The sequence below is a fragment of the Microtus oregoni genome, unplaced genomic scaffold (assembly GCF_018167655.1).
Source record: "Microtus oregoni isolate MIOR12 unplaced genomic scaffold, Mior012 000033F_ref0000390, whole genome shotgun sequence".
Lineage (NCBI taxonomy): Eukaryota > Metazoa > Chordata > Mammalia > Rodentia > Cricetidae > Microtus > Microtus oregoni.
The window spans coordinates 10,920,434-10,942,395 of NW_024543092.1; the positions used below are offsets into that span (position 1 = coordinate 10,920,434).

Below are 21,962 nucleotides of genomic sequence, written 5' to 3' on the forward strand. Positions count from 1 at the left end.
TTCCTCTCTGGCTTAGCGGAGCTGATGTCTGGCACCTTCCCCTTCATTACTCCCGCTCTGTTGATTTATCATGAAAGTCACTCCTCGGCCCTTACTGCCGCAATTGCTGCGTGATCTTGGCAGCGTGCGGTTTTTAACTGTGTTTTATTTATATCACTGTTACAAATATTAATAATTCCTAACCCATTAAGTACTGATTCCTCCTGGAGGGCCATGCATTATGAAGCAGATTGGACATGAGACTTAGAGCAAAGAGTCCAGGGTCTTGTTCATGGCTGGTGTCTCTCCCCTCTGCAAGGTCTACAGCCAATCTGCACGTCTCTGACCCCATCTATAGGTGTAGAAGGGTTTGTAGCACCAGGCTCATCTGGCTGTTGTGAGATTCAAATAACATGGAAAGAGCAAGCTATGCTGTAAAATGGCGTACGCGTGTGAGAGACTAGTGTCTAGTATAATAACTAATATTGGAAGGGATAAGCAACCATCAGATGAATTACCTGAAGTTTGTCATTTTCATGTCTGAAGTGAGGTATTCACGGTGAATATTTTTTGGTTTTGTTGTTGTTTGGCTTACATGGTGCTGAAGATTGAACCCCCACAGCTTGTCCAGTTTAGGCACCCTCTCCTCTATTGCTTAGGGTCTTAGCTGGAATTTCTCTAGTCCCAGGTTTCTTGCTAGCCCCATAATGGCTCCCTCAATCAAAATATCTCTTTCCTTGTTCTCATCTCTGTCCTTCCTCCATCTCTACTATTCCATTCCCTCAAGTTCTCCTTCCCCCTCCCCTTGTCTTTTCCTTTCTCCCTTTCTACTTCCTCCCCCACCACACACACACCGTTCTGTTATTTCTGAGGGATGTTCTCGCTGTGCAGACCAGGCTGACTTTGGGTTTGTTGTAATCCTTTTGAGTCTGCCTCCTGAGTGTTCCACCAAGCCTGGCAGGGGGCGTTAGGTTTTATTTATGTATGACTTAGATGAAACATAACCAATGTAGACCCTAAAGTGAATTTAATAAAATGATCTCTTATCCTGAAATATGTGTTTTATAGTACTGATATTTGCTGTATTGTATTTACCTTTGGGGACATTTTTTGTTTCATTTTTTCACATTTTTTAAAAGTAGGACCTTGCTGTGTTGCCCAGGCTAGCCTTCAGCTCACTCTGTTAGCCGGCAGGCCTTGAATCCGTGATACTCCTCACAGTTTCTCTAGGAGCTGTGATTGTAGGCCTCTGCCAACCTTCCTTTTTATTCAAAGAAACAGAAGGCCTAAAATGGCATTGCTAGATACAGTGCACTGTTTTTGTTTAATTTTGTTTGTATGGATAGAGTCTCTGGGCCTTAGCAGGCCTTCCCTACTGGGTGTGAGTAGCGTCCTTTAGTCTGTGTCTATTGTGTAACTAGATCTGGGGACTCACCTCACTGTGCTTGCTCTCTTGTCTAGGAGGAGCTGCAGGTGGCGGATACGCTCAGGTTATCCCCATGGAGGAGGTAAGGCTGTGAGATGCCCACCTGACCCTGGTGACTACGTACAGATATGTATGTGCTTCTTGGTGTGACTATTCACCTTCCATTAATATACGCATATTTTTCTGTAGCAAATGAATGTTAACCTAGTCCCTGGTTGAAGTGTTTTATAAATATATTATAAAAATATATTTGTGTATGAATATGTGTGTATGTATGTATCTGTGTACATATGCACATGCATGCATGCACACACGCATACACATCATATTGCCTTTCTAAATTCCAAAATTTAGAATTCCAAAATGGTTCTGTATCGCCAAGCCTGTGTGGACTCGAGCCCATTTTAAATAATGTTGTCCTGAGGCCCATCAGTCATCTCTTAGACTGCCAAACTCAGAAATGGATAGAGGGTTTGTTCTGCCAACTGAGGCCACAAATAAAAGCATCTCAGAGAAAATGGGCAATAGGAGTTGATAGTGTTGATCTTTACTTCTCCAAGAACGCTTCCTTCATTTTGCTTCCCTTCCCTTTCCTCTTGTATCTCACCAGGACGTGTTCGCTCCTACCCTGCTTTCTGCATCAACTCATGTGGCAGTCCTGAGGTCTCCCTAAGCTCTTGTCTAAGAAGGACACTGTTCTTCCTGTTACCTGTTACTTCTGCATGATCTGAGAGATTGTAACAGGCCTTTGCTCCTGCATTGTAGTCTTTGTGTCCCCTTCTTATCAAGTTCCTTGAAGGTGCCTGGCCTGTTTTCTAAGTGGCTGCTGGGATGTATGGTCTCATGAACGCTAAGCATGCGTGTAACCACTGACACTGGTTCCCTATTTTCTCTTGGTTCTAAGACTTTTCCCATGCATGAAATGTTCTACTCTCCCTCTGTCCTCACTACCTTGCCTAAGTTGGGACCCCAAGACTCTGCCTCACTTCAGTAGTCCCCCCAGTTCTCCTTCAAGAGTTAGGAGAAGCCAAGACCTGAAGGCCAAATTAAGATGAAGAAGAAGGACCATGGCAGGGAAGCTAGCAAATATGGACAGAGTGCTGATCTGTGTGGGTCTTCAGCTCCAGGGCCCAGTGTGGGACTCATGGATGGCTCTATGTGTCTCATCACACACAGAGGCAGGCAGTTTGTCCCTTGAAACTGTTTTTTTACTATGTGTCTGTTCCATCTGTATCCATGGCTCGTATCTTAGTGTCTGCCATGTAGTGGGTATTGGTTGAGCAGATTCCATACGAAGGCATCAGAGACTCAGAGAAACGTTAGAATGAGTTCTAGGTGGCCAAGGAATTAAAGGTACTAGATTGAAGAATGCCAGTCTTGTGAAGAACGAGGCAAGGTGTTTCCAGTTGGAGAACTCTGTAAGGACAGTTCTGTGACAGAAAAGGACATAGTCTGTTGGGGGACCACACGATGTCACAGAACTTGACCAGAATATAGGGGCAGGGTAGGCAGGCGAAGGCAGCAGAGTAGAAACGAGCCAGCCTTCAGTTCATAGCCAAGAGGTTAGTTAGGTTTGCCTTGAAGCATCATAGTCAGCCATTGGAGGGTCTTGACAGGAGATTAGCAGGGTCACACTGGGTTTTGTGTGGGAATATTAATAATTTCAGTCAGGAACAAAATGGAGGATGGGATTTTCCACTCGTGGCTTCATGTGGGTCTTTAAAATGTTACCGACTTGAAAGCTCTTCGGGTTACAGATTTGGAAGTTAGAGATGTGAAAGCCATAATAACTTTTCCATGAAATCTGCAAGGGCCAGAAAGATAGACGGCTCAGCCATTAAAGGCACTGGGCAGTCCAGTCTAGAACCTGATTTCAAGCCCAGAACCCAAGTAAAGGAGAAAGGAAAGGGACCAATTCCAGGAAGCTGTCCTCTGACCTCCACACATGCCATGACATGCCCACTCCCTTCTCTCCACCACATACATACAAGGCAATAAGTAAAACTTGACTAAGTTAATTTTAAAAATTAAAGTTTCCAAAGTATGAGTGTGTTGCTTTCTTAACTAGTAAACGTGTTAACGCGAAACTGTCGGTAATGTTTTCTCTTAGTTCATTTTTACTCCCAAAGACTTGTTTTATTCCCAAGTGTGTTTGATATAGTATAGTTTTCTAAATAATGAAGGGTACAAATAAAAGATTGGAAATGAAGACAGTGTGAAAAAGAAACTAGTCATTAAGCCCATGAGAATGTGTCACCTTTAGCCTGTGGATGGAAGAATCTATGATAAGAGAGACAGACTCTCGATGCTTCTTTGTCATCAAGTGGGAGGCTTGACCTTGGTGTTCTGATGTAGGCCATCTCATCTCAGCTCCTGATACATACAGATAATTAGCACACTGCTTTATTAATTCAGGCAGCCTTTGAAAATAGTGCTATTCGTATGATACAAATAGAGAGATGTGACATTTTTTTCTAGTTCAACCTTCACCTGACGGGGGACATCCACGCCATCACCGCTGCTAATAACTTGCTGGCTGCGGCCATCGACACAAGAATTTTACATGAAAGTACCCAAACAGACAAGGTGAGGGGGCCCTTGTTAGCCATCTTGGCTTTTATCCCAGGCTTCCTGCCTCCTTGAGGACTTCACGGAAGATGGTTACAGCCCATCTGTTCTGAAAGTCTATTCAAATTTCGATGGGGTTTCCTCATATCCTCTCTTCCAGAGGAGGAGAGCTACACTTCAATCAGCTTCTCAAGTGGGTCGATGATCGCTGCAGAGCAGCTGGGAGAATTGTGCTATGCTAATTAGTTCAAAAATTATTCGAGATGAGTCTTTTAAGTTGTAAAGGTCTTGGGTACAACGTTTATTTTCACTAGGGTCACAGACACGTTGGTCCATTCTCAAGAGGATTGGACTTTTGGGGGAGGGGGAGTTGGGCTTCTAGTACTGGGACTTGAACCCAGGTCTTTGTGCATGAGCTGTACCATTAAGTTTTAGCCACAGTCAGCCATTTGTAAGACTAAAATTACATGCAGCCATCATGCAGGGTGAAAGAGCTCAGAGGCCCTTTCTGCCTTCATAAGCGTGAAGTCCAAGAACCAACTCAGAACTGAAAGCAACTGAGTTCTAGGAGATAATTCCTCACAGAGGTTGTGGGCATGTGTTTCCTGGCATGCTTTGGTATAAGGGTTCTACGTTTTCACTGAATCTTCCCACTGAACTCAGATAACTCTTTGGTAAGTGGTAAGAGGACAGACTGGGTAGACTTACGCAAACTCTTTGTCACGCGCCTCGTTCCCACTTTGCAAAGCTTTATTAAAATGACAGAGTTCAAGTTGAGATTGTTTGTATCAGCCCTCAAGTGCCAATAGAGCTTGTTTGGTCATAACTGTAGTGAACTGTGTCCGTTTCAGGGTTCTCCAAGATGTGGCTGAACCTGAAGCTCTGCTGTGTGGTTTTGTTTTCTTAGGCGCTGTACAATCGGCTGGTTCCCTCAGTGAACGGAGTAAGAGAGTTTTCAGAAATCCAACTTTCTCGGCTGAAAGTAAGTTTCCAGTTAATGGTTTTTAAGAAGAGAAGATTCGGGCTGAAAAGATGGCCCAGTGGTTAAGAGCACAGGGTACTCTTCTGGAGGACCTAGGGTTCAATTCCAGGACCCACATGGCAACTCACAGCTGTCCATAACTCCAGTTCCTGGGACTCCGGCATCTTCCACACAGATATACATATATATATGAAAAACACCAATGCACATAAATAAATAAGTAAGTAAGTAAGTAAATAAGTAAATAAACCTTTACAAAAAAGAGAGAGAACATTCTAGAAACTTGACTTGATTTGGGTTTTCAGATACTTCTTTGGTTATTCCCAACCTTCCTCATGCTGCAACACTTGAGTACAGTTCCTCATGTTGTGGTTAACCCCCAAGTATAAAAGTGTTTTCTTTGCTACTTCATAACTGTAATTTTGCTACTGTTATGAGTCATAATGTCAATATCTGATATGCAGGATCTCTGATGTGTTACTCCCCCAAAGGTGCTTCTCAACCTATGGGTTGAGTATTAATTCAGAACATCACACACAGCTAAGTCCATTGGTGCACCCCTGCACCAAAGAGCTACGGAAATGATAACTTGCATTTTTTTCTTTTAAAGATCATGTAGTTTAAGAAAAAATATTTCCATTTTGTCTTGCTTATTCTGTGTGTGTGTGTGTGTGTGTGTGTGTATGTGCGTGTGTGTGTGTGTGTGTGTGTGTGTAAGGCAGAGGACAGCTTACGGAAGTTGTCTCTCTCCTTTAAGTGGGAGTTCCTCCAGGTATTGAATTGAGGTGTTAGAGTTGGCATCAGGTATTTTGCATGCTGAGCCATAGGCTCTGTTTCCTCATGTGGGGGGACTGCTTGTTAGCCTGTGAGCGCCCTCGTTAGCTTACACATCAGGTTTTTAAGGAGACTTCTTCTGCAGAGAAATGGTTTCCTATTTGTAGCCATTTGAAAAAATGGTATGGTAACTTTGGATAGCCATCTCTCGGTTTTGTTTGTTTGTTTATTTTGTTTTGTTTTTTAGGATAATAATTATTACCCTTTGTATTTGAAAAAGCCATCTTAATTCTTTTCCATATGTTTTCTGGTTCTATTGGCTGCTTTTGTCCTATTAACCATTTTTTTAAAGAAAAAAAAACCTTTACGGTATAATTTATAACCACTAACTGGCATTAAATATATTTCTAGAGAAGTTTTCTCTTTTTAAAGGATATTTTCTTTACAGAATTAAATCCATTAAAGCTTTGTGTTGTTTTGGCTTTATGTATTTCTTTTGTGAGACAGGGTCTCATGTAGCTTAGCCTCAAACTCCTGATCCTCCTGTCCCTGCTTCCCAAGCGCTGGGGATTATACAAATACACCACCACAGCCAACTTAAAATTTTTAATTCATTTTTTCCAAGTGAAGTAGAACTTTATTCCTTTGAAACTTAGACATGCACTTCCTTTGGCCAGTGAGGTAAAGCCCCCATGGTGACAGCGGGTTGTGCACCTTCCGAGCTCAGTATTCAGGACCACACCAGTAGGTAGCACCAGCCTCACAGGAGCTGCAAGCACATGTGTTTGCTGTGTGCTGCTGACGGGACCCCATTTTCAGATCATCATTTTAGGGTATTCGTAGATCCCCACTACCTTCCCCTTGTAGAAGACATACACTACAATGTGTTCACCTAACCCACAGCTCTCTGCAGGTTTTGTATTTTGCCAGGACCTTAGTAACCATGGAGATAGGGCATCACACAGGATGATTCTGTTTGAGTCTGGCTTCTTGTTCTTGTTCTTATTATCTAATTTCTCCTCAATTATTAGAGACTGGGGATAAATAAGACTGACCCAAGCACACTGACAGAGGAAGAAGTGAGGAAGTTTGCCCGCCTCAACATTGACCCCTCAACTATCACATGGCAGAGAGGTAGGTACTGGGGAAACCAGAGGGCACTCGGGACCCGACTGGGAGGGCGTGTTTGAGCCCCATCTTTAAGTTCAATTCATAAATACTCAGTCTGACATACAGTTGCTTATTCTGGGCTTTATAATCTCACCCTCCGTTCCTGTTCCTCCCCAACACCTCTCTCTCCGCTCAGTCCCATTCACTCCCTCTCTTCCAGATGCCCAAGGAGGGGCTGTGGGTGGAGCTTAGTGGGAGAGTTCTCATCTGGTACGCGCAAACCTAGACATCACAAAGTAACACCACCTTCTCTCAATGTCTTAGTTAGGGCTTCTAGTGCTGTGACGAGACACCATGACCACGGTAACTCTTATAAAGGAAAACATTTAACTGGGGTGGCTCTCTTACAGTTGAGAGGTTCAGTCCATTACCGTCACGGTGGGTAACATGATAGCATGCAAGCAGACCTGGTGCTGGAGAAAGAGCTGGGAGTTCTACATCTGGATTGGCAGGCAGCAAGCAACTGTGTACCACACTACCACACTGAGCATAGCCCCAGGAAAGGAGACCTCAAAGCCCACCCCCACAGTGACACGCTTCCTCCATCAAGGCCACCCCTACTCCCACAAAGCCACACTTCCCACTAGTGCTCTGAGATCATGGGGACTAATTACACCAAGTGTCTAAAGAACATCTTTACTTTATGGATCTGCATTGTAAAATGTTTTGAAGGCAAGATCTCTTTTTGTCCTGGTGAGTTCTCTTCACCCAAACCTAGTTTGTTCCTCTACTTTTTAAGAAAGAAACGTATTTTACATTATTCTTTGTTATATTCAGGACCTCAGTTGGGAGGGATAAAGCATAACAAAAGGAGAGAGTTGAGCCTAAAGCCTACATCCTTTTTTAATTTTTTTAAATCTTTTGTTTTGCCTGTGTGTTTGTGACTATGCCATACATATGCAGTGCTCCTGACTACCAAAAGAGGAAGTCATATCTGGAACTGGGCTCACAGGTGGTTGAGCTGCCATGTGGGTACCTGGGTCCTCTGCAAGAGCAATAAGTGCTCTTAACTGGGGCATGGGTGTGTGCGGATGTGGGTATGCACAAGTGTGCACACATGCATGGAGGCCACCAGTTGACATCGGGGATCTTTCTGAACCTACAATTAGATTGGTTGGCCAGAAAGCCCCTCCCTTCTCTGCTTCCCGGGTACAGAGGGGGTACTGCTTTGTATCTGAGAGCTGGGGATCCAGCTCAGGCTCTCATGTGAGGTGGCACACTTTATCAGCTGAGCCGGATCCCCAGTCCCTTTTGTTTCTGAGACAAGGTCTTGTGATGTAGCTCTGGCTGGTTTTAAACTTGCCATGAGGGCCAGGCTGGCCTGGAATCTGCCCTGATCCTAGAATGTTAGAAGTATAGGTGTGTTTCCAGCTGTGTCCTGCGTATGTGTCACTCTGGCAATTGCACGCTTCACAGATTGCCTCAGTTCTGCCTCCGCTTTCCCTGGTTCCCTCTCAGTGTCCCTGCTTCTTCTCCCTGGCTTTTCCTCAAGTCACATCAGCAGAACAGTGGGCAAAGGACTGAACACGGAGTTCAGCCTGGAGAGCAGCCACCACCCTGCTGGGCTACGTGGCCTTGAACAGTGCCCCTGCTCTGTGTTCTGGAGTCTTGAATACAGCACGGAGATGATGGTGTCTGTGCTTCACGGAGATGTGGCAACCCTACAGGTCACCGAAGTGGTGGATGGCATGTGTCTCAGACCTGTCTATCCTCCTTCAGAATATGTTCAACCAATACCTGAATTATAAGTTACCTTTCGCACATTCTTCTGTTTGCATTTCCTTCCCTTAGTTCAGTAGGTTCTCAATGCAGACCAACCACCCTGTTATTTCCTCAGTCAAAAGCTTCAGGGGCTCCTATCCTGGGCCGTCAGGTCGCCATCAGGCAGTTTGTCATTCAGGACTTCCTCTCTCCACCAGGGGCCTGCTTCATACTCTTTTCATGGGCGTGGCCCTCCTTAGCCCATCTCTTTTCTAGGCCAGTCTTCTTCCCGGCTTCAGCCAGCCTCCCACCCTTTCTGAGCTGTCTTCCGAAAAGCCCATTCAGCTAAGCCAGTAAGAACTGAGTGTCTCCCAGCAGACCTTGCTGACAAGAGACAAAGGAAGACCAGGCATGGAGTCTTCTCTCTTAACCCTACCACATTTGAGCTATGCAAACCACTTCCCCGGTTTCCTCATCTATTTTGAGAAGCTCTTATCCAGAACACCGAGACCAGTAGTGTTCCAGACTTCATCCCTGAAGTTTGGTGGTTTGGGCAGACAGCGCAATAATGATAGCCAAGTCTAAACACAAGGGTCATTTGCTGTGTTTACATCTCCCGCTCATAGCCTAAAGGATATTTTAGAGTTTATGTTAAATAATTTTGTAAATGAAGCTGTTTTAGGCTGTGGGATTTTTCCACTACCGGTATTATATTAATACTTAAAAGGTTTGGATTTTGGATGTGGAACCTGTAGTAACATCAGCCTCCCCATGGGGAGGCTCCACTGAAATGTGAACACACATAAACTCAAAAGCGCGTCCCCTGTGACCCTTGGAGGGTAACAGCTGTGTTATGTTGTTTCTCTGCAGTCTTCGTCTCCTAAGATTGTTAAAATCCCCTTGAGCACTCCTGCACGGATCCATTTTTTATTTTAAAGCAAATAATGCTATTGTAATGATTTCATCAAAACCTGTTTTAAAAAAAAAGTCAGGGGGGTTTCACAATGTTAATAACTGCTAATCATAGTTTTTGGTATATCCGATTTTTCTGTACAACTCTTTTACCATTTATTTGTATGGGGTTTATTTCCTACACAATTCAGTTATAACCTAAGCATGTTCTACTTTGTTAGCTCTTTCTTGGGATAGTTTATTCATTTTTTTATTATTATTTTTCATGTTGCTAGAGATTTAACCCACACAGTCTTTGGCATGCAAAACATATGTGCATCTCCAAGCTATATCCCCAGCACCTGGGTTGGGGTGGTCATTTAAATGACTCTAGAATAGTCCTTTGGGGATGAGCTATATGACTTGTTCATGCCACAAGTCTAAAATCAACAATGTTTTCAGCCGCCAACACAAATAGTTTCAGCATTTTCCTGGGGCATTAGTTTTTCTAGAATTTTTTTTCTACTAGAAAGATCTATTATTAAAATATCATTTGTTTACAAAATGTGTAGTCAGCCTTTCAAAAACATCTCTGAGCTTGTGATACTCTTTAAATTGTTTTCGGGGACCTTTTAGTAAAAGAAGAACTGGGCAATGGAATGTTTTCAGTGTACTTTCAACCATATGTGTGGTTCTGCTGGAAGAGAAACTCTCAGACCAACTGGCATCCCTGCACATCTGCACTCTGCCCCAGCCTCAGAAATCATGGCATATCACCTCTTTGATGGGGACCAGTGTGCAATTGGATTCTCTGTGCGAAGACAGGAAGAATTGGAATGCTCTGTGGTTACAAATCAATTTTAGTGGAAGTGACAACTTCAAAAGTTAGCCCAGAAAAATACAGACTTGCATTACTGTTCGGGGTGCTAAAGGCAGGCAAATTTTATTGGTGAGGACAAGGCACCTGGGCCAGAGGAATTCGGGCTGACACCTGATGCGCAGTTTGGTCCTGACTAGCGAGTCGGTTGGAGCGTGGAGAGTCTTTGTTGATGAACTGAGAACGTTTACTGGTAGAGTTTTCTGGCTTTGAGACCAAGTATAACCCAGGTGAGTAGAGCTTAAGATACTGGACTGTTCCAGAACCACATCACAGAGGCAGTAAGGAAAACATATCTCCAGGCATGTATTATCCCCCAAGGACCAGGAAACTAGACTTTGTTATGTTGGGTATCCCAAAGCCCCTGCCTCTTAGAGAATCCAACTCCCCAGAACCTTAGAGACTTGCACGCAAGTCTATCTCCCATCACCAGCCAAGGGCCCAGTAGCCCTACTCATTGTCAGTCTCTAGATACTATGTTTCCGCTTCTCAATCCTAGCCCAGTGGCATTATGGGAAAAGGATGCCATGTCTTCTATCGAAGCCAAACAATGGCCTGCCCTGGTATGGCACCAGTGCCTGTCCTTCAGCTCTTGCGCTGGTATTGGTTACTTGAAGGATCAGGAATGCTCCGGGCATTCCTGTGGTCACAGTCAACACTATAGCTCTATAGAAACTACTTAGATTAAGGGAAGAAAGAAGACAGTCAATCCCCTAAGCTTCTGTCTTCCTTCCATGCCTGCACTCTGGTGCTCTCTGTGCATCTTCTCTTAGGAAACGCCAGGAGTCACAGACTGGCACCTTGTGCACCTTCATGTTCCTGCCTAGCCAGCACAGGACTGGGTACAGAAAAAGCCCTCAGAACCTGCTCCAGGAAGGAAGGCATGAGCATGTAGCGGATGACCTCTTTAGCTCTATCATGTAGATGCCAGCTGTGTGTTCCTGTCACTTTTTTAGGGCTTTAGCCACATCTGTGTCTTGTGGGTTGGAATTGAACCACATGTCTTCTCTCGCGTGTCACACGTCTGTCACTGGTACTGAGTTCCCAGAGCTTTTTCACTGGGTGTATCTTGGTAGGTCACAGTGCTCTACTGGGGCATCGTGGAAGGTGATGTTTGTCTTCCCTTTGTCAATATAAAATTTGAATGGTCTGTTGTTGACTTTAAATACATTTGCTGGAGAGGTGACCTTCGTCTGTGTCCAGGAGTATTTATATACTACACAGAAAGAAAGAAAAAAAAGGAGATGTTTTTGTTGCATGTGACTGTGTACCCAGCATCTTGGGAGTAAAAGCGACAGTGGGACTTCTGGTGACACTGTGGAGATGCAGCCCTTGAACCTTGCAGGTGTTCTGCTTCTGGCTTAAAAAATAATAGTAGAAGTTTGTATATATTTGTCTGTGGGTGTGTTTGGAGTATTGTGCACATGTGTGGGTGGGTGGGTGGGTGTGTGGGCATGTGGGGGGGTGAGAGAGAGAGAGGAAAACAGACATGGCAGCAGCAGCTGGGGTGAGGGCCCGAGAAGGATTTGTATGTCATTGGAAAGATGAACAGTCTTCATCCTACAGATACTCCCAGTTCCCAAATACATCATCTCTGTTTTCATTGGTGGCATATTATACACTTTAGTAAGTTGGATCTCAGTTGTTGCTGTGAACAGCCCTGCTGTTTTAAATCACAAAGATGAGAAAAGTGTCTATTCTGCCTTTCTTGGCATTATAAATTTAGCTTCTCTAAGCCAGATAGTTTTCACAGACTTTCTCAACCGGTGCAATTCACACAAGCAAGAGTTGTATCTGATCTAACCACAGCCTGTCTCCTCCCATGTGCTGTATTTCCTTTGGCTTTTCTTTTTAGCATGGTAAAATATGTGCGGCCAATGGTTTCCCTCTTGACCATCCGTGACTGTAAGCTGCTAGCACTGACTACATCCGCAGTGATTCCTCCATCACCATTGCCTATACCCAAACCTCACCACCATCCCCTCCAAAAACCCTCCACCAGTGTTGTTCTCAACCTTCCCAATACTGCTACCCCTTAATATAACTCATGTTTTGGTGACCGCCAACCATAAAATTATTTTCATTGCTACTTCATGACTGTAATTTTGCTACTCCTTGCTATGAATTGAAATCTAAATATCTGTTATGCATATGTCTGATATGCAACTCCGAAAGGAGTCTCCTATCCACAGGTTGAGAACCACTGCCCTGGACCCATGAGTCAGTAACATCCCCCCTCCTGGTGACCCCAGCGCATCTGTTTTCTGTGTCTGTGGATTTGCCTATTTTTGAGCCCTCATGGAGGGAGAACCATACAGCATTTGCCCTTCTTTGTCTGCACAGTATTTAGGACATTTGTAGGGTACATATCAGAATGCTCATTTTATGCTATGCAACATATCGTCAGTCAGTCCATCTATCTCTTGGTGGAAACTTTGGTTACTCCTACTCTCTGGCCACTGTGCATGGAGCTGCTATGAACGTGAGCGCTTACACTTCTGTTCAGGTCTCTATGTCTAGGTTTTTGAATAACACATAGGAGTAGAAATACTGGGCCATTTGACTCTTACATGTATGAGGAACAAAACTGACTTATCACTTAGATGTCATTGGAAAATACACTTTCAGAACTACTGGTCCTTGCTGCCTAATCAAAAACACCCAGCCTGGCCCACCATCACTTGATACACTGTCTATAAGACACTTCCCACTAGACCGTGTCTTTCTCACTCATTCAATTCTTCAAATGAAGCCAGACCTTGACTCTTGTTTTCTGCTCTTTCCTCAGCATCTCCCAGCATGGCCAGTCCATATTTGTTTATAGAATAACCTACCTGTTCTCTTTCAGTATTGGATACCAATGACCGATTCCTGAGAAGAATAACTATCGGGCAGGGAAGCACAGAGAAAGGATATTCCCGGCAGGTAGGTGGCGCCATCTTCCCGGAAGTCTCTCTCCTTCCTAGGCTTGATTTCCACTCTTTGCTTTTTGCTTCTGTTCCCCCAGCAGCAGTGTTGGTGGCTCTCCCACTATCTCGGGTGGGTTCCCACTGTCTCTACTGATCTAGTAGTTGACAGTTTCAGGATTGCTCTGGAAATGAGAGCGTTGGGAGGCAGGAAGTCTCCAGTATCCTCTTCTAAGCACTTTTGGCTATGTTTCTGGGGAGACTCATTTGGGAATAGTTCCATAATGCAACAGATATATAACAATGGAAAAGTGAAAGTCTCAGATACATCACTTGAGTTTCATAAACCAAAGAGCAAACACCTACTTATTATGTTTAATAACATGGAGAATTTTTCAAAGGATAATAGCTTATTACTCAAAAGCAGACAATGTGGGAGAGGGGATTATGCCTTCCATTTAATGGATCTCTGATGTGGGATAGTGGAACTTAGGAAATATAAATTCATTCCATAGTTTTTTAGCCAGGCACAACAGCCTTCTAATTTTTTTTTTTATAGTAAACTTTCTTTGGAAAGTTTTTTTTTAATTTATGAGCTTTACATTAAATTTTTATTAGTGGAAAAAGTTACTTTTATGATAATAGCGATTTCTCATACCAAACGGATTTCGGCAACTTTTGGTAGATTTTGAATTAGAAGGTGAAGGTGGGGAGATGGCTGGGTGAGTGAAACCGTCGCTGCATAAGCATGCAGACTGGAGTTCAGGGTCACCCCTCATTCATGCTGGGCGGCCATGGTGACCTGCTGTGACTCAAGCATGTAGGGGACAAAGATGAGCCACTTGGAGCTGCCTCACTGTGTGAGATGGAATGTGAGCAAGGAAGACACCTTGTTAACTCACACACATGTGCCCATGCGTAACACACATACACACACATGCATACACACACACACACACATACATTCATGGAAGGAAATGGAAGGAAGGTAGGAGAGAGAAAAGAAATGAAGGAAAGAAGGAATGAAAGAAGAAAGAGAAACAAAGAGGGAAGGGAAGGAAGGAACGAACAAACGAACTAGAGGTTGGATCAAGAAGCTTGCGAAGACTATGTGCCTCCCTTCTTACCCTAAACTCTGGAACTTTCATACACAGATTTCACATGATCAACATTATCTGTGCTAGAAAACCACAATCCTTCCTCAAAAATTTGCAGAAGGAATTTAGTTAATGGAGAGAATAACCTAGAATATAGAGGAGTGACCTCTAATTCAGAGGTGCAAGGCATCCTAGCTCTTAGACCAGGAGAAACCAGCCACCCTTTAGGGTTAGTATTTGGGGATGATCCCTAGACGCTGGTGGGTGGGGACCTAACTGTTGTCCTTACACACCTGGTCACAGCATATACATGTGCATCTTGAGTGGGATCCTGAGGTGAGGGACCGGGTCATTGCCCAACCCACAGGGAACCATTCATGTTGCAGTCACGGGCTGGCACATGCTGCTTGCCTGGCAGGTGCCAGTAGAGTTTTCATTTAGAGAAAACCAACATGCTGGAACCCTTTTCTAAGAGAACATAGACTTTTTGGCATTGGTGTGTTAAACGTGTAAAGGGTAGCAATGGGCCTGGGAATGGCTCCATGACAAAAGCCAAAAGCAGCTTGCCCTCCTTCGGGATATTATTACAAAGCTGTGTCCTCAGACAGGTGAGAGAGGGCCTCAAGCCCTCACATGTAAAGAAATAGACAGCATGAAAACTGACCAGGTCCTGGGAAGAGGAAATCACATACCCAAGGAAACAATTAGGAGATCAATGGGCGGAGTCTGAGTGGTGTGTGAATTCTCAAAGGGGTGAAGAAGCTGCAGTACCCAATGAGGGTTCACTGGTGTGGCAAGAATTGTGATAAGATCTTACCATGATGGAAAAATCGAAGGTGATGGAGTAAGTACTGTAGAAGGGGACTTCTAACCAAGGAACTATCTAGAAATGGTTCCAAGAATAAAACGAAAAAATAGATCCAAGGGTTTAAGAGAGAGAAAGGGCATATCTGGAAGTCCTAAATGCCCTAGGTTTGATCCCCAAAACTCAGTTATAAAGGTTCCATCAGGGCACAGTGACACATGACTATAATGCCAGCACTCAGAAGGCTAAGACAGGAGGATTACAAGTTTGAAGCCAGCTTTGGCTACATACAGAGATCCTATCTCAAAAATGACCATGTGGAGATGGCTTAGTTGGTACATAAACATGACCTGAATTTGGATTTCCTGTACCCATGTAAGGAAAGTCAGGCATGATGACATGTACCTATGATCCCAGCATTGGGGAGGCAGGGACAGAAGAGCCCTTGGGAGTTGCTGTACAGCCATGGAAGACTACTCACAAAGTAAAAGAACTGAGGGAGACACCGATGCTAACCTTTGACCTAAACGCGCACACACATGCACACGCATACACATATGTGAAGACAAAGGCAAAAGCTAGCCGCATAGGTAGGGCTCTACAGAGCACTGCACCTTGGAACAAAGTGGGTAGTCTATTCAAAGAACTAACAGGACGAGAACTTCTCAGATGAGGAAAACAGTGTTTCCATTTTAAAAGACAAATGTGGAACAGAAAGGTTGCGGGTAGGGGAGAAAAGCAAAACAAAAGACTTCTCCCCAGAAACATCAAGCTGAGATTTCAGAACAGGAAGGAATAATGAAGAAATTCCTCCATGCTGCCAAAGAGAAAGGGTCCTGATTACTCACAGAGGAATCAAAATTCTCATCAACCACACCAAATGCCAGGTGGCCTTGGGGAAATTCACTCAGAGTTCTGAAGGAGAATGATGAAGGGAGGCTTCGCAGAGAGAGCAAAACAACAGAGCTAGCGGGAAACACACTGGAGTGAAGGAGAACTTGAGAGAATAGGAGACAGCCTCCTGGAACAAGGCAGCCATTAGCAGAAGTCGCTGTTGGGAGGGGCTGGTGCTGACAACAGGCAGAGACAATGAAGTAAGCAACAGGCCAGTTTTGATCCGCTTGAAAATCAAAATCATCCATCTAAAACAGTGACTCACACAGAAAATTTAAGACAAGTGGTTATCTGGGACACAGAACACGGATTATTGTATCTAACAAGGATGTTTGACAATTAACACTCAGATATGGCTCATCCCCTGGCCACCTTCATAATGCTGCGGTGTCCCGTCTCCTCTCCTCTGCTGAACCCTACCTCTGAAACCCTTCCTGTCGTTGTGATTTGCATGCTCTCCCAAAAGCAGTGTCTGTTGCCTCCTGTACTCATTCTTGTACGCTCTCACAGGCAGTGGTTGGTGTCCGTAGGGATCTGTTGGACAAAGAAATAGAACAAAGAAATGACATTTGACAGATACAAAGATCAAATGCCACTATGAAATGGTGTCGATGGCCTTATAGATGAAGACAGTAAGTGCGACTCCATGTGGTGGTGCAGGCCTGTAATCCTAGGACTTAGGACGCAGAAGCGGGAGGATCCCTGTAGGTTCGAGGATAGCTTCGTATACATAGTAGTAGTTTAAATTACTTGGCAGGTTGCTTATATTTCGTATCGCTTTAGGCAGTTTTTACATAATAAAGGGTTATATTAGAGGGTTGATTGCTTGGTTAAATCTTCATACTCTAGATCGTCAGCCTGCATTAATAAAGGTAAAACTCCATGTCACTGGTTTGAATGGCTGTGTAAGCTCATAGAGATACATCAGCCAGCTCACCAATTTCTGTTAAAGGACACGTGGGCTGTTTATTATGGTTGACTCTCCTAAATAGGACATAGTAAGCATGTTTGTGCCGAGGCGTGTACTTGTCTGGTATTATGTTGGGGGTAGGTTTCCAGGGATGCACTTGGAGAGTCAGTGTGTTGTATGATGCTTAGATTTCTGCATTGCTTTCCAGGAAAGGTAAATCCACTCACTGACTTAGCAGCATTGTACACTGTCCTTTTGTTTAAATCTCTGCCAATCTGAGGGATATGGTACACTGTCCTTTTGTTTATATCTGTGGTAATCCATTTATGTGATTTTGGAGTGTTTTATTTGCCAAGCAATGTGAACGTTCCTCTCTCAAACACATTGGTTAGTAAAATGAGGAACAATGATCCTTAAATAGCCTCAGTTATGTAAATGACCCTAAGATCGACTCAGTTTGCATTGATATGTACATACATGCATATGTACATACACACATGCATATATACATGCATTCACATATGGTCTTGCTATTTAGTGAAGACTGATATGGAACTTATTAGGTAGCCCAGGGTGGCCCCGAAACCATGATCCTCCTGCCTCATCCTCCCAGATGATGGAGTTAGAAGCCTCCACCATGATGCAGCCTTAGAGTTTTAGAACTGAAACAATTGCAAGTGAAGTGCTCATATACACATGAAAAATTTTATAAGTTGCTTGCTATATAGATCATATTGCAAAAGCATTGCCAGGCTCATGTTATGCACAGAAAATAGTAACATTTTGGTCATTTTTGCACACACTTGTGCTTAAAAGTTAGGTATCATTCAATGAAAAATCACGTATGTTTTAGAGAGAGTTGTATTGAGGATATAGCTTTCCGGCAGTATTTTTTCAGTAGATCAATGGCTAATACAATCTCAACCAGGAAGGAGCCAGCAAGCTCCTTCCTGCCTTCAGTTCCTCATCTGTCGGTGATGAACGTGGGTAATAAAATACCTCATAAGGTGATCCCACCAGGGCAGAACCATATTCTCTCTCTCTCTCTCTCTCTCTCTCTCTCTCTGAGCTTGATGAACCTGTCTGACTCACACTCCCCATGGGATCCAGAGAATTAAGCTGGAGCTTAACGAAGTGGCTATGTGCAGGTATTTCCCCAGCGGCTGGACTGTGTACAGGAGGAAACACGCCCTCCTTGTCTCCTCCTTTGTTCCCACTGGACTCTGTACAACGTGCTCTTGGAGCCAAAAGAGGGGAGGAGGAAGTCCTGGGAAATTTTTTTTTAAGAGAGTCGATGCTCTCTGGCTGTCATTGCTGGGAGCCTTAGGGTAGGATGGAGCCATACCGTCAGAACCAAATACAAATCAGTTCCAGGTCATTCTTAAGCTGCTGGGCGAAACTGTGCTGAGAGGAAACTCAACAAGAAGTGGGCCTTGTGGACAGGAAGCTGGCAGGATGCTCTTATTCCAGTGTTTCTTCTTCCCTGTACACAAGGAGTTGTAATTAAGTATTAATGGACCTGTGGCTCAGGGCTAGCATGCTCGCCTAGTGTACTACCATCCTGGGTTTAATTCCCACCTCAATGAAAAGAAGAGAGAGGAGATCAGCAGGGTGGAGGGGATTATAATGTGACCTCCTTCCCAGACCGATTGCTATGAACAGAGGTAGCCAGTAGTTCACCGACTAGTTCATTCAGTATGCACTAAACACTTACTGGGTATCACAGGCCATTGTCCCTGCTGGTATCCGGGAGTCTTCCTCTATGGTCCCTGCCTTTGTGGCCAGACATTTTAGTGATAAAGATGCTCAGGAGACAGATAACAATCCTAATACTTCGGAAGGGGACCAAACCCAAGGCTTCGTACATCCTAAACAAGAACTCCACCATTGAGCTACACCAGTGTTCTACGTTAGTACTTAATGTTAGTCTGAAGCAGGCTGAAGCATGCAAGCTGCATGGTACAGTGAGCAGCAGGTTTCACAGGCGTCACCCAGTTGACTGCTATTCAACAGAGCATAGTAGACAATGTGGACAACCTAGGGAGGCCATTTTTGATGGTAGGAGCACAAGACCTTACGTGCTGTGCACTCTAGAAAAAAAACACAATCAGTGTGAACCTTCCCACAGGGGATAGCCCCCAGCTGTGACTGCTAAGACCTTGTGAAAAGTGTCCCTCCAGTAGCTCCTCAACTGACCACAGCGTCTGCTTTGCTCTCTCAGGCACAGTTTGACATTGCAGTGGCCAGTGAGATCATGGCGGTACTGGCCTTGACGGATAGCCTCGCCGACATGAAGGAGCGGCTAGGAAGGATGGTGGTGGCCAGTGACAAAGATGGGCAGCCTGTGACAGCTGAGGACTTGGTGAGTGTCGCTCGGAGGCCCTGGAGAACTTAGGGTCCATTTGAAGAACAGAGATCTCCTTCTTATACTGGTGCACAGTTGGGGTTCTGAAGAGTTCTGTCTGCCCCACTGTCTCCTGCACAAACCTTGCTGCTTCCTTTGTGTTAATAACAGGTCTATACCTGGCTGCGACCAGAACACCTGAAATGTGTTTCATAACCATTTCACCATCCTTGTCTGTCTTGATCCCCACTTGCTTTGGCCAGGCTGGGCTGGTAGGGTTGGCCAGGCTGGGCTGGTAGGCTTGGCCAGGCTGGGCTGGTAGGGTTGGCCAGGCTGGGCTGGTAGGCTTGGCCAGGCTGGGCTGGTAGGGTTGGCCAGGCTGGACTGGTAGGGTTGGCCAGGCTGGGCTGGTAGGCTTGGCCAGGCTGGGCTGGTAGGGTTGGCCAGGCTGGACTGGTAGGGTTGGCCAGGCTGGGCTGGTAGGCTTGGCCAGGCTGGGCTGGTAGGCTTGGCCAGGCTGGGCTGGTAGGCTTGGCCAGGCTGGACTGGTAGGCTTGGCCAGGCTGGGCTGGTAGGGTTGGCCAGGCTGGACTGGTAGGGTTGGCCAGGCTGGACTGGTACGGTTGGCCAGGCTGGGCTGGTAGGCTTGGCCAGGCTGGGCTGGTAGGGTTGGCCAGGCTGGGGTGAACAAGACATGGACAGAGTCAACAATCCCAGGTGCCTGGTCAGCTTGCGAGATGCCCACCTAGAAGCAGAATCGGGGACAGGGGACAAATCAGCATGGCCCTAGGAGTCCTCTTGCTAATTTATGCATCTTTTTCTCTCCTGTAGGGGGTGACAGGTGCTTTGACAGTTTTGATGAAAGATGCCATCAAACCAAATCTGATGCAGACCCTGGAAGTAAGTAGTCTCCTTTTTTTTTTTTCTGTATTGATTTTTTTTTTCATGTGTATGTGTGCATGTTGAGCAGGGATGCCACACGCATATACATGCATGTGTGTGCAGGTCAGAGGTCGACCTTTGGTATTATCTCCTCAGGTGCTATCAACTTTAGTTTTTGAGACAGGGTCTTTCACTAGCCTAGAACTTGCCAAAAAGGCTAGACTGACTGGCTGACCAGCCTAGGGCTCTACCCAGCTCTGCCCTTTGGGCACTGGGATTATAAATGTACCACCATGCCACTTTTTTTTTCAATTGAGTTCTGGGGTTAAAATTCAGATCCTTTATGGCAAGGACTTTACTGACTGAGGACCCAGCCCTGGTTTTCTTTTATAATTGTTTATAATGTAGCATTTGTCTTCATTGGATTGACTGTAGACAATATGAATATTTCCGGCCAGTGTGAGTCTGGCAAAGTGTCAGAATAACTTCTTGGTCTTCTGAAAAACATAAATCAAAAGTTAAAAGTAAATTAACTGATTCTTTGGTGTGACTTATGTCTTGGCTTTGGCTTAATTGACTAGAATAGAAAGAATAGAAAATAAAGCCCTACCTAGTGTACCTGTGGATGGTACTACCATTTTTACCCGACATTGTCTAATGTTAATTATAAATTGTCTGCTTTATAATTATAGATTGATTTTTTTTCTTCCCAAGTAAAATACAGTAAATACTAAGAAATGTTTTCTAAGAATATATGATATGATCTTCTCACTTTGGTGGTGACACTTTTGTATAGTCTTGTACACAAACACTGAGATTTTTGTCTTGGCTTCTTTGATTTGAAGTGTTTTTATTAACAACTGTCTGTCTGTCTGTATGTATGTATGTATCTACATTATTTCTCATATTCATTTGATTTAGCCATTGCTCATTTTTTTTCCTTAGATAACAGTTTTTAGGATTTGAGCCCAAAGAGGTCCAAACAAAGAGGGGAGTATTTGTTTGGGTTTAGCACAGAGACAGATATTGGGCTAGAGAGGTGGCTCAGCAGGTAAGAGCATTTGCTGTTCTTGCAGAGGAACTAGGTTTGATTCCCAGCATCCATGTAATAGCCTCAATTCCAAGGGATACCATGTCCTCTGGCATGAGGCATGTATATGATACACATCCAGGCGAAACACTCATACATATAAAATTAATATTTACAAAGAGAGAAGTAGGTGTGGGGGTGGAGATGTTACATTGGCCTTTTCACAGAGAGCTGCCAGGGAGAAAAAATATTTCCACTATGGTCGGTGTCATTAGGTAGAGGGATGGAGGTGGCCAGAGGGTGCGTACTCAGGAGAACAGAGCAGAAGGACAAGGGGAATGTCCATAGCCATCCATGTACTCAAGCTGAGTTTGAATGGACGCTTTGCCGTTTGCATTTATATCCTGTGGTGAGTTATTTTATTCCCTTGGCCTCAGCTTCCACCCATGTAAAGCCATAACAACTCGCCCTACAGGTAAGTGTGAAGAAGATCAGGGGTAGAGACCTTGCCTCCAATGTGCAAGGCCAAGGCCTTGCACAGTAAGTTAACTCGTAAATTAGTAGGTAGATATTACTTAGCCTACGATGTCAGCCACGCTGAAAGTCTTGTTTCATTTAATTTCTCCTAAGCAACGCTTAGTACATTCACATTGTTTTTAATTTTCATGTATAGTGTTGACTGTTTTAAAATATTTGAACAGATGACTTATTTAGAAAACAAAGCAC

The 21,962-nt window shown here is 44.4% G+C and overlaps 1 protein-coding gene across 1 annotated transcript in view; it reads left to right on the forward strand.

Moving 5' to 3' along the window:
* The window catches only part of Mthfd1l (methylenetetrahydrofolate dehydrogenase (NADP+ dependent) 1 like), a 179,172-nt gene that overhangs the window by 56,883 nt on the left and 100,327 nt on the right, over positions 1-21,962 (forward strand). The window contains exons 13-19 of the mRNA XM_041680308.1: positions 1,441-1,487; positions 3,884-3,991; positions 4,881-4,955; positions 6,761-6,863; positions 13,217-13,293; positions 19,202-19,342; positions 20,156-20,224. Of these exons, the coding sequence (XP_041536242.1) occupies positions 1,441-1,487; positions 3,884-3,991; positions 4,881-4,955; positions 6,761-6,863; positions 13,217-13,293; positions 19,202-19,342; positions 20,156-20,224 (620 nt within the window). The remainder of the gene's footprint in view (positions 1-1,440; positions 1,488-3,883; positions 3,992-4,880; positions 4,956-6,760; positions 6,864-13,216; positions 13,294-19,201; positions 19,343-20,155; positions 20,225-21,962) is intronic.